The sequence below is a fragment of the Leptodactylus fuscus genome, chromosome 3 (assembly GCF_031893055.1).
Source record: "Leptodactylus fuscus isolate aLepFus1 chromosome 3, aLepFus1.hap2, whole genome shotgun sequence".
Taxonomy (NCBI): domain Eukaryota; kingdom Metazoa; phylum Chordata; class Amphibia; order Anura; family Leptodactylidae; genus Leptodactylus; species Leptodactylus fuscus.
In genome coordinates this window covers 218,859,057-218,875,090 of record NC_134267.1, presented here as the reverse complement: position 1 = coordinate 218,875,090, position 16,034 = coordinate 218,859,057, and the positions used below count along the sequence as shown (strand labels likewise).

The 16,034-nt window shown below is 45.7% G+C and overlaps 1 protein-coding gene across 1 annotated transcript; it reads left to right on the top strand.

The window, feature by feature from the left end:
• The first annotated feature begins 1,913 nt into the window (after positions 1 to 1,913).
• UBXN2A (UBX domain protein 2A) lies at positions 1,914 to 12,019 on the top strand. Its single transcript, XM_075269203.1, has 7 exons — positions 1,914 to 1,983; positions 5,855 to 5,918; positions 6,237 to 6,351; positions 6,730 to 6,839; positions 7,238 to 7,375; positions 9,693 to 9,842; positions 10,693 to 12,019. The coding sequence occupies exons 2-7, from the start codon at positions 5,875 to 5,877 to the stop codon at positions 10,880 to 10,882; spliced, it is 747 nt and encodes a 248-aa protein (XP_075125304.1). The 5' UTR covers positions 1,914 to 1,983; positions 5,855 to 5,874; the 3' UTR covers positions 10,883 to 12,019.
• The last annotated feature ends 4,015 nt before the right edge of the window (positions 12,020 to 16,034 follow it).

The following is a 16,034-nucleotide window of genomic DNA, read 5'->3' as shown; positions in this document are numbered from 1 at the left end:
GTGCTGTATTAATGAAATTCTGCCCACCTAAAAATTCTGATGCATGCACAATGACAACACAGCTGTCATCCAAATGCCCAGGACAGTAAGAAGTCAACAAAGATAAGAAGGGGCCACATAGAAGCTGATACTCCATCACTCCTGCAGCTTGAATAGGGAGTCCACTGGTAGATTATGGGATAAATTCCTTGTAATACATCAACTACTTCGCTTTATGAGCATATATATCTGACATGGTACCACATTGGCCTACGGGAAGCCAAAATGGCATCAAAATACAGATTTTTTTTAACTGCATAGAGAAGAGCAACACACATCCCCTGCCCTAGTGGAACAACCGTCTCATTTACGAGGAGGCATGCATCTCTTCATAAATACAGGCCATGCATCAGTTCGGAAATATCCACCAATGTACATTTCACTGCTAATTTGCAATAGTAAACTGCCGTCAGTATTATTAAATGTAGTGCAACTCCCTGGCCACTTTTGCATGCATGAAAGAGGTGCAGGAGGTGTAAGCATACAACTTGTGACAATTTAAGCAATCATATATCCAAGGTTTCCGACCGTTTTCTACACCAGATATGTGGCGTAAATGAATAATAAATTCCCCCCCTTAGAATATGGTGTTCAGCTAGCTCCAGCAGCCCCATAGAGATAAACTGAGTGGAAATGCACCCGCACAACTGAAGGTACAAGGGATCATCAGGGGTCTCAATGACCATATGGTCCCAATGACCATATTTAGTGGACAATCAAAGCAGTTTTGCTGAAGCAGTGTATTTAGGAAAAGTCTTACATCCACATTAACAAGCAGTATAGATAGGATCCTTGTGATGGGACAACCCCTTTAATGTCCATTTCAAATAGCCCCCAGCTTAATGTCTCCCTCCAGTGACCCCCATTTTTTAATGTTCTCCCCCAGCTGTCCCCAGTTTAATGTCCCTCTTAATATCCCCCTATTTAATGTCCTCACCCCCACCATTTGCCACCAGTTTAATGCCCCCCTTCATCTGCCATCAGTTTAATGTCCTTCCCCTTTATTTGCCACCAGTTTAATGCCACCCTTCATCTGCCATCAGTTTAGTGCCCCCCTTCATCTGCCACCAATTTCATATCCCCTCTCTATTTACCCCTTTTCGTGTCCCTCCTTCATCAGCTTCCAGTTTAATGTCCACCCATCATTTTCCCCTAGTTTCATGTTCCACCTCAATTTGCACACAAAAAGTTTAACATACAAAACACTGATACCACCCTCTCCTCGCTCCCCTGCTCCTCTGTCGGCAGTCTCTTTTTCCCAGAGTGTTCTAGGAGCTGTAGGCGCAATGTAAGTGACGTCATCACATCGTCCCTACAGCAACCTGGGGCTGGAGTGCATGGGAGAGTCAACTCATCTGAATCCTGGGGACACAGATGAGTTGAATCCGGGACATACCTCCTGCTGAGTGGGACTGTGAGACAAAACTCACAATCCCGAACTGTCGCACAGAATCCGGGACGGTTGGGAGGTATGTCTAGTTGCAAAAAGATCTTGGACTGCTGCATTTTTTAGTGCAACTAGAAGTTCCTTCACATTCAGGGTTGCACTCACTAAAGGTGGTGAAGGGGTCACAGAGTAACATGGCGATCTTTAGTGAAGCCATAGGAGTCACTGAGTAGCCCTAGAAATTGCATGGCAGCCAATTACACTGTACTGCATTAGTAAAGCATGGGCACATATCTATATTGTTAAAGGTATCTTGGAGGTTTAGACTTCGTTTCCAGCTGCACTGTATTCTCTCCATGTACATTATACATGGCAGCACCTTCTCCTGGCATGGAGGGACAATTCCCACACTAAACATGGCGGATGCATCCTCACCGCGGCGTCACCTCGCGAGAGCACCCGAAGGAATGCCAGGAACAGACGTCACTTCCGGTATTTAGCAGCTGCGGCGAGATGGGAGCTGCTCTGTGCCGAGCGCTGCGGCTGCGGTGACAATGGTGAGTGCGCAGAGTGGGCTCGGGTCACCGGGGCGCTACAAACACGTCTGTGAGGGGCGCTGTAGAGCGGTGCGGGTGTGCAAGGGTGGAATGAGGACCCCCGTGGTGACGTCATGCGTGGTAAATACTTGTGACGTCAAGTGTGCTGCAAAGCCTTTGTTGTTGATGTGATGTCGGTACAAGTAGAATCTACCGTAGACTTTAGCTGTAGTGGGCCTTGCTGAGAGTGTGGCTGTCTGTAGATTGTCAGCCTGACGTCATGTTTACTAAACTGTGATGTCACCTGAAGGCTGGTTTTACCACGTGATGTCCTGTAATGGGTAGACCCTTGTGACGTCATGTGATTGGGAGAGCCTCAGATTCAGAGGTGAATTGTTCAGTACATAGGTCAGTCCTACTATTTTCTGGCATATGACGCCCAGTGTGTGTCACCCCAGTGCCAGGACGGCTGCCGGTGGTTCCTCATCATTTTTCGCACTTCTCCATTTGCACCTCTTCTGCTAAGATGGCGCATAGTCCTGTAGTAGATAAATTTACAGGCCGCCATATATCTCTACTTTCTGACTTATTTCTAAGCTGATCCAGGGAAGGGGTCACAGGACACTCTCCACTGCAGCCCTCGCCCTGTAGGTGGCGCTGACTTGTAACAGTTTTTCCCTTTATGACCCTCTTCGGTGACTATCACTGTCCTTTATCTGCTTATATAGCTATCAGGTGTGTTACAGTGTCGGCGTGCTGTGTCCTTCACATGGTGCGCAGGTTGCAGGGTTTGTTTTTCCGGGTGATGACACTTCTTGCATCGTCCTTCCACTCCAGTGAATCACTGCTCGTTGCCAGGGTGAACAATAATAATAATTGGCTGTAGGCCGTGCTGGTCATAGACAGTAAATACTCCAGTAAATACTCGACTATTAAAGGGGTTGTCTGGAATTTTGAGACTTCGTCTAAAATACTCGCCCATTGAATCCTCCACTGGCTGCAGTGTCATTACTCTAGTCCCTGCTAGTCCTGTAGCGATGACATCACATACCATTCATATGACTGCTGCCACTGATCAGTGGTGACTTACAACATGTGCTGGCTACGTCCAGTGACTCCTGCAGCAGGCAATGTGAGTGACGTATGTGACTCGCAGAGGGATTTAGAGGGATCAGGTTATGTCATAAGACCAGGAAAACAAAAAATAAAGAAGGCCTAACTAATGACCGACATCGACCCCTTTGAGTATCCAGGCTCAGCTTCTCCAGTAGACATATGAGCACCCTTTGGTAACGTGTGATGCAAAGGATCAGCATGGTCTAATACTTCAAGTTACAGGAACCTCCATGACTACTGCAGGGACCTCCATGACTACTGCAGGGACCTCCATGACTACTGCAGGGATCGCCGGGACAGTTTTAGGTGCTAGCACATACCTATAGGTTGTCAGGACTGATTGTAACTATTCCGCCCCAACACCAGAGTGACTGTCACACAAATAGAAAAAACACAGGCTAAGGCCCCACACCATAAAGCCCGCGGCAGAAACGCATTGCGATTTTTATGCCCCTATACAGAAAATGCTGTAGGTATAATTGACTTGCTATAATTTACAAATTTAAAAATTGCTCCACTTCTTTTGCAGATTTTTTATTTTTTTTTTGCAACGTGGATAGAATCCACAGAATCCCATCCACTTTGCAAGGTACTTTGCAACGTGGGGCCCCAGCATAAGAGGACCTTTCACCACCTCCACTAATTCTAGTTCTTAGCATCTGTTAATAGTCACCACTCCACTGATTCCAGCACAGTTGGATTATTCTCTCCAGCCCCCACCACCCTCGAGCAATCAGTGCTGTTAGTTCAGTTCTCTAAGGTCAAGTGGGTGGTGTCAGGCAGGGGGTCGTGGCTCAAAGCCCCAATCAGAGGCAGCCAATGTCAGCGCTCAGAATCACACCCCTTGTCTGCTCCTGCCTGACACCGCCCTCCTGACAGTACAGAGCCTAAATAGTATGTCAGGCACCAAGACTAACAGCATTGATTGCTCAGGAATGGTGGGGGCTAGAGAAAAAATTCCAACTGTGCCAGAATCAGTGGAGCAGCGATAGGCAGACGTCTTCTTCAAATACAAATAGTCCTGTAACAACTGGCTGCAGCAGGAGCCTCCCCTCGTTTGCAGTCAGACAAAAGATTATCAAGCCACACCCCTGTGCAAAGCTCCACCCCTTCTGTGAGCCCCCAGCTGAAGATGGAGCAGGTCAGCAGCACATTAACCCCTGAGTTAGCTGCAGAATGCAAAAATGCTGCAGCCCGACATCCTGAGAGAGCCCTTGTACGTCTTGTTGGCTTTTATCATTGGCTTCGGGGTTTAGGACTATTCAAGTGTTTAATAAAATCTAAAAACTGGTTGGACCTGTAACGTTCCTTTATATTGACGCAATAGGGTGCGGTCACTACATAAGTCTCAGGAAACCCCTTTACTTAGAGGTCAAATCTAAGAACTGGATGTGTGCCCGCTGGTGTGACTGCCCTGATTCTATCTATATATACAGTAAATGATCTGCCCGGGCTGCTGGCATCGCCACTTATAGTCCCTGGGGGAGCCTGGCTTGTCTGTGTGGATTTGGTACATGCCCAGATACCAGGCTGGTATTGGTATAATTATAGGGCACTATGATGGCGGGGTGTGCATTATCCAGGACAGTGTATACAGCGTCTGTGTGTGTATATAGATGTACAGTCATTGGATCCCCATGTAATCTCGGCGGCCTTTAACTCAGCATTTCCTTGCCGTCTGTCACTAGTGTGTCATTGTCATGTGACTCGCGCCGCTGCCATCTGGTGGCTGTGTGACTATAAATACCTGTGCAGAGGATCAGGCTCTGCTTAGTACACAGTGCCTTGGGTTTACTGCAGCAGAGTATAAGGAAGTCTTAAAGGGGATGTCCGAGACCCAAGGGTCCTGGATGCTGCACCAGTCAGCTGATTTGTCTGCTGGAAGATGCATGCACCGAATCAGCTGATCTGTGTGGGATCCAGGAACGCCACAATCTGATGCTGGTGATGGATCCTGTACATAGATCATTAGTATCCATTACCTTTGGTTTCCTTACATAGTATGGCAACACTTGGTGTTCAAAGTGTATAGCAATGTGCGCCGTATATGCTTAACAGGCCATGTGCTATTGCATTTAATGGTCACATGATCTGATTGCAGCTCAGTCCCATTCAAGTGAATCGACTGGACAGTGATACCAAACACAGCCGCTGTACAAATGGTTAATACTGCAGAAGCTGCAGCGCTCATGAGAATGCTGCAGCCTCTTCAAAGAGGTGATCGGCCAAAATCCCGGATGTCAGACCCGTGCCAATCTGTAATTGCTGAACAATCCTAAGGATAGGTCATCAATTAATAAGTCCTGGAAGCCGCCTTTAATCGCGATGAGACTGCCAAAGAGAAGGTTTCGGCATTTCTATAGAGGGTTGTGACGCAGAAGTCTGCATGTGTGACCACTGCTTTCAAATGGGAGGCGCAGGACCCCCATTCTTATAATCTTTCCCGGATCCGCAGCGATCAGACAGGATACGAAAAGTTAAAGCTTTCAGTAGAAGAGGGCTGGAGACGGTCAGCGAGTCTGCTGCAATTTCCAGTGGATGGCAGCCTGCAGCTTGCTATGTAGGTGTATAACATGAAATGTGTAGATGCCAAAAGAAGCAAAGGTCGTCATAAAAACTTATTCCAAAAAGTATTTTTTTTGAGCGCAACCGTAACCTTTTCAACTCACCGTGCGGTAAGGCTGCCGGCTTATGTGAGGGGGGTGTATTGGAAATTAATCTGTTCTCGGGGCCGCTAGATCTAGTCCAACTTATTATTCCGATTTCTCTCTTGCAGAAGAATGAAGCGGTGCGGAGATGAGGGAAGCTGACAAGACTGACTCCATGAAGCCTCAGGACAGGTACGGGAGTGTCCTCCTCGGGTTTTACTTGTCTCCTATGTGCTATATTGGGACGGCTGGATATTATGTAATGGGGTCAGTATTGTGGGCGGCTCCTTATACAATGATGACAACACAACGCGTCATGTGGAGTTATGTGATTGTCCTGGTGTGGTGCGGCTGTATATGGAGGCCACGTCTTCCAATCTGATGCAATGACTGGATGTGTGATACTAATAGAAACTCAATATTGTGGAAGGAGATTTCTAGATCAGTTCTCATACCTGCGCCTTGATCGCTACTTGTCCAAATCCTAATGTTTCACTTACGTGGTTTCAGAGCTCTGAAGATGGCGAGGAGGAGCAGCGAGCGGAAACGGTGCGACTCCTTTGTAAACAGCTTGTTTGAAGAAGCAGAAGACGCAGGCGTCCTAAACGCTTCTCCGGAAGATGAGGTACGTCAGGTGGGAATGGGGATATTAGGGTGAGAATGTCTTGTTTTGCAGTACCTACAAAGTGGATGGGATTTTGGCTAATTCCATTTACAGATTGCAGAAAAATATCTGCAACGGAAATGCCGCAATTTCAAACATTGTCGCATGTTTGTAAATCGCAGCATGTCAATTATACCTACAGAAACACTGGCGTTTTCTGTATAGGCATAATAGGGATAAAACCTCTGTGGACGTTTTGTGAAAAACACTGCAGAAATAACTGATCTGTTTCCATCAAGGTCTTTTCCGCCAGCGCTTTTTGGCTGCAGCTCACTATGCGGGGCCTGAGCCTTAAGTGGATATATGCTGCAATAAATTTCCAATGGTGTTTTATTTCAGGCAGAGGTCGTGATAAAGATGTGGAAGAATGGGTTTACAATCAATGACGGTCAACTCAGGGATTATACAGATTCTGCAAATCGTCAGTTCATGGACTCCATGAGGAAAGGGTAAGCGTGTCCTAGGGCAGTGCACACCTTGAACCATGTATAAAGGTGCCTATAGGTTCTACCTTGGTCATAATAAAGGGGGTCTCTGTAATTAGTTACTTTTCATCCTGGGTATAGTAATAGGAGCTGTATGGTTGGCTTCTGCAGCAGATTGTGCAGACACGAGATACTATAGCATCAGTTCATGGGAACAAGTCTAGTGCCCTGGGCCCATGTTTAGATTCCCTATAGTGGTGCTATGTGCCAAGAGATGGCAGAAGGTGTGTGGCATACACTTGGACTAGGATTTACCGTACATGTGCCCATACTTTGGTCTACATCGATCAGTCTTTTATATGTTGTTGCCATTGTTATTATCTTGCACAAGGTTAATATTGTCTTCTATCCTTCCACACCAGAGAGCTCCCCCCAGAGTTGCACAAGACATTTGCAAAGAAGGAATTGTCAGTGAATGTTGAAGACAGAAAAAGTGAAGAGTATTCAGTAAGAAAGAAGTATGTGGATCCATTCTCCGGGCAGGGTCACCGGCTAGGCAGGTGAGGACTGTATAAGGGTGCATTCACACTACGTAACGCCGGGCGTGTATGAGAGCCGTACACGCCGGCGTTACAGCAGACTGCCGAACACTTCCCATTCACTTCAATGGGAGCGCTCGTAACAGCGGCGTTTACGAGCGCTCCCATTGAAGTGAATGGGAAGTGTTCGGCAGTCTGCTGTAATGCCGGCGTGTACGGCTCTCATACACGCCCAGCGTTACGTAGTGTGAATGCACCCTAAAGCTGCACTGCTGTCTATGGGGATCGCTCATAGTTTATTGCACATGTCTGCTTTCATATGTGGGAATTGTACTGGTGATGTCATACGTGTGTGGTCATGTGACTTTGATATCAGGTCTCTACACTACAGAGATCATTTTATGTTTGTCCAAGACAGATCTGCTTCTAGTGATGTGACTATGTACACGATCCTTCTAGAGGATCGTTTCTTGCACCTTGACTACTAAAGATAGTTTGTGCACCCTGAATTACTTTTATGTCAAGGTGCCTGTGTGGGCACTGTAGGAGGATGGCTGTAATACACAACCAGACTTCTTCCACAATTCCTGGCACCAGAAAGAAATCCAATTACAATGGTTAACCCCCTCAGTGCTGTGATCAGTCCTGACCAAGGCCCTGTACGAGGTAAGGTCCCACTTGTGGTCATTCCTGCTGAGACTCTTTTGGAGATAAAGGTTCTCCTAGGATCGCTTCTTGAGGTGTGTAGAAACTCCAACTCGTCTTGCCAAAAACAAGAATCTGTATTGCTGTGTTAATGCAGAAGTAAAAACTTTATTTGTTCCAGAATGGTGGGGTGAGAAAAAAAAAGTAGATTAATAGATGAGGCTGAATAAGGAGACAAGTCCATCAAGTCCAACCTATAAAACCACCAAGCTGATCCAAAGGAAGGCAAAAACTCAATAAGGTCGACATTGATCGTCCCATCAAAGGGGACAAATTAATTTGGAACTCCAAATATGGCAATTTTTGGGTTCTACATCCTGTTCCAAAAATTTCTACTTCTCGTAACCTGGCCCATCTTTTTTTTTTTTTTAAAGAGGACCTTTCACCACTTTTCCCACAGGCAGTTTTATATACTGCCGGAAAGCTGACAGTGCGCTGAGTTCAGCACACTGTCGGCTTTCCCGATGTGGGCCCGGTGTGAAGAGCTTACGGTCCGGTACCGTAGCTCTTCTATGGTCAGAAGGGCGTTTCTGACCATTAGCCAGAGACGTCCTTCTGCCTCGCGGCGCCTATCGCGCTGTGCTGTGGAGCGGGGAGGAACGCCCCCTCCCGCTCCTGATAATGCTCGTCTATGGACGAGCTGTGTGAGCAGAGGGAGGACGTTCCTGGCTAACTGTCAGAAACGCCCTTCTGACCATAGAAGAGCTACGGTACCGGACCGTAAGCTCTTCACACCGGGCACAGATCGGGAAAGCCGACAGTGCGCTGAACTCAGCGCACTGTCAGCTTTCCGGCAGTATATAAAATTGCCTTTGGGAAAAATGGTGAAAGGTCCTCTTTAAATGTAGATTGTGAACCCCACATAGAGCTCACAATGTACATTTTTTCCCCTACCAGTATGTCTTTGGAATATGGGATGGAAATCCATGCAAACACGGGGAGAACATACAAACTCCTTGCAGATGGTTTTTTGCCCTTGGTGGGATTTGAACACCAGGACTCCAGCGCTGCAAGGCTACAGTGCTAACCACTGAGCCACCATGTGGCCCCTAACCTGGCCCATCTTGTACAAGTTATCAGACATCACCACCTCACATGGCAGGGCGTTCAGTAGTGTCACTGCTCTTACTGTAAAGAACCCCGCCTATGACTACGGTACAACCTTTCTTCCTCTAGATGTAGATGATGCCCCCTTGTCACTGTTACAGGCCTGGGTATAAAGAGCTCATTGGAAAGATCTCTGTACTGACCATTGATATATTTGTACATTGTAATGAGATCGCCCCCTAGCTATCTTTTTTTCCAACTGTGCAGCCCAAAGTTTGATTACCTTTTTTGTACTGTAATCCACCCATCCCCTTAGTTATTTTTATGTAGATAGTGACCCCCATATAGGGATCACAATGTACTTTTTTTTTTTTTTTTTTTTCCCCCCCATCAGTATGTCTTTGTAGAATGGGAGGAAATCCACGCAAACACGGCGTGAACATACAAACTCCTTGCAGATGTTGTTCCTGGTGGCATTTGAACCCAGGATTCCCATCCCCTTATTTAGTGTGATTCTGAATGGGTTAAATGTGACATAGTAAATGAGTATGGCAAGTAAGTGAAGTCCTGTCATTCCTTCCTTCAGTGCCACACCAAAAGTCATTACCAAAGCAGAAAACGGGGATGAAAACATTCTACCGACTGTTGAGCTGAATGGCCAAGAACCTCTGACAAACCTCAAGATCTGGCTCGCTGATGGCAAAAGGATCGTTCAGAGATTTAACACTACACACAGGTAATGGAAACGTCTGTAGATGTGAATGGAGAGAGCCACACATGTACGACCGCTTCACTGGGAGGGGTGGAGGTCAGGGAACCCCTGTCCTAGAGATAGATGTGGTTTCCACTTCTGTGACCCGCACCTATCAGTTCTGTGGACATGCTACTGAACACTGTGTGATGTGCTCCGTGTGCACAGGAAAGCCGGCTGCTGCCTCTGCTGTTGTATCCAATGTTCCTGCTGCTGGAGGATGAGCTGGGAGATGCCTGCTGTGCATACGCTGCGGGGCGTTCACTCTCCCAGCTCATCCCAGAGGCAGCAGCCGGCTTTACTGTGCACACAGAGCACAGCATCCAGCCGGCTGTTGTGTCAGTGAAGTGAGGCTCTCCAGCCCAACCGCCGGAAGCCTCACTAAGCCCCGCCCACCACATCTGCTGCCGGGATGAACAGCGGCACCAGTGCTGCTATGAAGATGGGAAAGGTAAGTATGATACCTCCCCCCCCTCCCCTACACTACTTACAACCGGCAGTCATGCTGGTGCTCCGCTAAGGAAGTGTCGGCATGACTGCCGGTTGTCATAAGACGTCCCCAAAAATAAGACAGGTCCTGTATTTAGAACGACAATTTAATATAAGACACTGTCTTATTTTCGGGGAAGCACTGTATATTTTAATCGAGGTTACAATCTCATTCAAATCTGTTCGGCCGTTTTTGCGTGATTGAGGAACAAACATCCAAACACACAAAATATTAGTAGGATTGTATTGTGTTCTGAGTAGCCCTGTAATATTCCTATACTGTGTATCTATTACTGATTCTTCTATCCTATACTATAATAATAAGAGTCCCCTCTTGTCTCCCCAGGATCAGCGACATCAGGAATTTTGTAGAGGGCATCCCTTGTAAATCAGAGCGGATCCCCTTCACCTTGGCGACCTCCTTCCCGCTGCAGGACTTTTTGGATGAAACGGTCACCATTCAGGAAGCTCGGCTGCAGAACGCCGTGGTGGTGCAGAGACTGCAGAAAACCACCGAACCTTTCAGAGACTCTTAGACCAGGAGGGGGCGCCACCAATCGCTGAGGGCATGACATTAGCGCTTAGGAGCTTTCTGTTTTTATTTTTATTTTTTTATAGCGTGTGTGAGATCTGAAAAGCACTGTGAATAATGGACTGTACATATCCACTGACTGCAGGCTGTCTTTGGCCATGTATACAGACATGGAGACTGCTGCGCCTTCTACACTGTGAGGATCCGGATTGCTGTGTGCAGGGTGCACTTACTTATACCACATCTCACACCCCTTATTTTACTACTGCAGACCGTTCTGCTCCAGATGGCTTTACAGTATTCTGTGTGGCAATAAGTAGATGGGTAATGGTTAGAGATGAGCGAGTACTGTTCGGATCAGCCGACCCGAACAGCACGCTCCATAGAAATGAATGGATGCACCTGGTACTTCCGCTACAGCCGCTTAACCCCCCGCGTGCCGGCTACGTCCGTTCATTTCTATGCGAGCGTGCTGTTCGGATCGGCTGATCCGAACAGTACTCGCTCATCTCTAGTAATGGTTACTGGTCACTGGTATAAGCATGTAAGGAAGGTGGAGGGTTACGAAAAATCCTATGAGGTGAGGCACACACCATAGACACCACAATCTTAGCTGGACATGCACGTTTAATACATTATCTATACTCACAAACACTTGTTTGGCCTCTAAATGGGGAGGGGGGATGAAGCCCCCGTTGGGACACTGCTGGCAGAGGCCTATTTCCCTTAAAGGATTGGACATGGTGAACAATCTTTAAATTTCCCATACAGGCTCAATGAATATCATCCGCACATTTCCTAAAAAGTAAATGGCCACACGGTCCCATCAAAATCAGCCGGCCCAGACTGGGTTCACATCGGTGTTGGACTTTCAGCGCTTTTTCGTGCTTAAAAGGGCACCCATTGGATTCCGCTATAGTTAGTGGGGTCAGTTGGGGGTCCACTATGTTCCAATGGACAGATGTGAGCGCTAGCATTAGCCAATACTAATCCAGTATCCGCGGCCATGATGGCCATATTGTCAATCATTTTCTGACATTTTACTGGGTTTAGGGGTTATCCAGTGACGGGTCATAGGATGGATGATCATGTGGGGGGTCTGACACTTAACCCCACCAGACAGTCGGTGCACCCAATAGTTCCAAAAATTTGTAAAAGCAATAAAGTATCACTTGGTCACTTAGAAACTTCAATGCAATAGTGACAATCAATAAGAATTACTAGGACGTCCATTAAAGGGATTGTGCAGGATTTAGCAAATGCTATATCTACAAAAAATCTCCCTACCAGTCTAGAGCAGTTGGTCGGATAGTCCCAACAGTCCTTGTTTACTATGTGGCCGTGTCCTGCAGCCAGTCACTGGTCCTGTACATGTAAGGATCACCATTTAGCCCAGTGATTGGCTGCAAAAGTCACATGACTGCGGCAACAAAGTAAAAAATGACAGCTAAGCGACATGCTGCAGGAGCAGGTAAGAACTTATTATTTTAGGGCATTCCCTTCTGTTGCAAAAACCCTTTTAACCCTTGCTTTGAAAAGATGTTTTTGATCTAGGTGCACTCCTCCCGAGTCCCAGGATTATATACTACGGTATCACGATGTCAGTGGCAGTTCCCTTCCTATCTTCAGGGCATTTTAATGAGGGGAAAAAGGGAATGCAAAACCTTTCTGCAGGCGCAGTCTCTGCTTTACTCCAGCACACCAGTAGGGGGCCTGCACCGCTTTACACTTATCAGTACTCTCTCTTCTGCTGGCAGCTTATTACAAAGGGAGCTGAAGACTATTAATCGGCATGCTGTCTTGTAAAGATTGCAGTGCATTTAGATAATTTTAATATTTTTAGGTTCTTTTTTTTTTTTATAAATTAAACATTTTAAGTGACTGCTGTCTGGTTTCTTGGTGTCTCTAGGTTTTGGATGTGATTTATGTACAGAACCTACCGTATATACTCGAGTATAAGCCGACCACCCCTAATTTTACCACAAAAAACTGGGAAAACTTATTCACTCGAGTATAAGCCGGGGGAGGGGGGGGGGAAATGCAGCAGCTACTGGAAAATTTCAAAAATTAAAATGGTCGGAGTTTTTGGGTGCAGTAGATGCTGGGGAAGGGGAGGGGGTGTTTTGGTTGTCTGTCTGCCCCTTCCCTGAGATTGAGGACTCCGGTCGGAATTCAGTCTAGCTGAATATAGGGGATCTGCAGTGCTCCTATTAACCCCTTCCCGACGGAACAGGAGCACTGCAGATCCCCTATATTCAGTAGACCGGGCAGGTCAGACACAGGGATACCTACTGTATATACTCGAGTATAAGCCGAATTTTTCAGCCCAGTTTTTGTGCTGAAAAAGCCCCCCTCGGCTTATACTCAAGTAAGCAAAAAAAAATATATTTTTTTTTTTTAAGGAAGGGGGGGGGGGGGGGTCTATGACCAGCCACAATATATAGAATCTCCCATAAAATTGTGCAAAAGAAAAAAAAAGGAGATTTAAAAAAAAGTTAAAGTTCTAAATCATTCCTTTCCCTAGAATACATATAAAAGTAGAAAATGACTGTGACACACATACACATTAGGTATCCCTGTGTCTGACAGTGCCCGGTCTACTGAATATAGGGGATCTGCAGTGCTCCTGTTCTGTCGGGATGGGATTAATAGGAGCACTGCAGATACCCTATAGTCAGCCAGACTGAATTCCAAGTGGGGGAAGGAAAAACCCAGTCCTCAAGCTCAGGGAAGGGGCAGACAGACAACCAAAACACCCCCTCCCCAGCACCCAGCATCTACTGCACCCAAAAACTCCGACCATTTTATATTTTAAATTTTCCAGTAGCTGCTGCATTTCCCCCCCCCTCGGCTTATACTCGAGTCAATAAGTTTTCCCAGTTTTTTTTGTGCTAAAATTAGGGGGGTCGGCTTATATTCGGGTCGGCTCATACTCAAGTATATATATACAGTAATGTGTTTGTGTGTCACAGTTTCTACTTTTATATGTATTCTAGGGAAAGGAGGGATTTAGAACTTTTATTTAATTTTTTTTATTATATTTTCTTAAAGCTTCTTTTTTCCCCACTATTTTATGGGAGATTCTATACATTACTATTGCTGATCATAACCCCCCCCCCCCAAAAAAAAAAAAAAAAAAAAATCTATTTTTCTTTTTTTGCTTGACTCGAGTATAGGCCGAGGGGGGCTTTTTCAGCACAAAAACTGTGCTGAAAAATTCGGCTTATACTCGAGTACATACAGTTACTCCCTAATAGCTCATATGGGTGGAAGAATGATCTACAAAGCTGTCGCTGGCTCTAGTAGTGTGAGAAAATGGCTCCGAGTTAGGCCCTGTTCACATTATTGGATGAATGGGTTCTAATTAGTGTCCACATTACAACATATAGATTACCGTACAGTGACACGCATAGGATCTTATTGTTAAAGAACAAAAAAAAGTACATCTTTTATTTATCGGGTATGGAAGTATAGTCTAGTACAGATCTTCATGTTGGTTTTTGGCACCAAATACACTAAAATTTTGGCGCTTTTTCATTAGTAAATTTGTGCCATGAGGCGTTAATGTGTCACCTCTCCTCTTACCTCTGCACCACCTTCCAGTTCTAAGGACCTATTCACACTAATGATTTTTTTTGCCTTTGACACACAGGCCAAGTTCACATTAGCATTGCCTAATTGTAATTCTGGTCTGTTGGAAAATCAGAGCAATGGATAGGGCAAGACCACAGAAAAAGTGGTTACACACTGAGTCTGACTGACCCTGTTAACTAAAATGGGGTCCTTCCTTCTAGGTGAAGGCCCCACGTTGTGGACAAGCATTGAGCCAAAGCCAGAACTGGATTGAGCAGAGGGGAGAAGTGTAAGAAGCTTCTTATATATTTCCCATTCCTTCTGTAGCTACTCCTGGCTTTGGCTCCAAAAACCGCAGCAAAATCTGCAACAAAAAAAGCTGGGTTTTACCTGCAAACTGGATTGGATTGTGGCTACTCCCAGCCACATGTTGCAGTGGAAAAAGTCATGTTTTTGTAAATTTGCATTCCATGTCTGAACATTCTGCGTAGCATTCTGCTCCGGATTAGGCCCAAATGAATGGACCTAAACGGGAGGGAGCCTCGCGCCGCTGCAGCTGAAACAGCCGTGGAGTCTGCAGGAAAAAGGGGCATCTTGCTTACCAGCTAGCAGAAATAAGAAGCGAAGTCAATGGGAGCCGTTTTTGGCAGTGGATTTTGAGGCGGATTCTGCGTCAAAATTCACTGCCAAAAAACTCTGAGTGAACAGACCCTAAAACTGAAAGCACCTCCTGTGTACAGGCACACGGCTCATAGTCACAGCACAGTAATCAGATGCCTGGTAATGAGCCGTGTACCTGTCTGTACATCACATGACCACGGACTGATTTTTTTTTTTTTTTTTTCTAAATACACTAGAAGTAACAGAATGAATGACAACAAGCAGAGATCTACCAAACTGTGAGGAACTGATACAGAAAATGTAAAAGAGTTAAAGTGTCCAATGTTTTATTAAACAAACAATAACATTTCTTTTCTAAAGCTGGACAACCCCTTTAAGGCTTTTGGAAGGTGGGGAGTAAATGAAAACGCAGAAAGGGGAAATTGCTGTGTCAGGAAGGGGTTAAGTCCGGCTCCTTATCCAATCCAGATTTCCTGTGCTAGGCTTTTTTTTTTTTTTTTTTTTTTTGAGAGAGAACCCTTTAAGACAAAGACAACTGGTTTATCTCTTCACACCCTGTACACACTGGTGCTGTATTCACTTCTAGCCAGTTTTTTTTTTTTCTCCAACACCCCCCTGTACGTGTTTGGTGCATGTATAGACTGAACATTAATGTATGCCAATGTATAGGGATGGTATACATCTGTATAGGTGTATCGAGAAAGCATAGTGGACTGTGTGTGCGTGTGTGTATGTAAGTACACTGTGATGCATAGACACATACATATATACAGACACACACACACACACACACACACACACGTATGTGTCTATGCAGCACAGCATACACACACTCCATATATGTATTTAGATCTACCCATACTATTATAACTACTATAATATCAGCTATTACTATAAGCCACAGCATAATACCCTATATGTAATAACTGCAGGAACTCTCCTCTATACTATGGAATAGTACA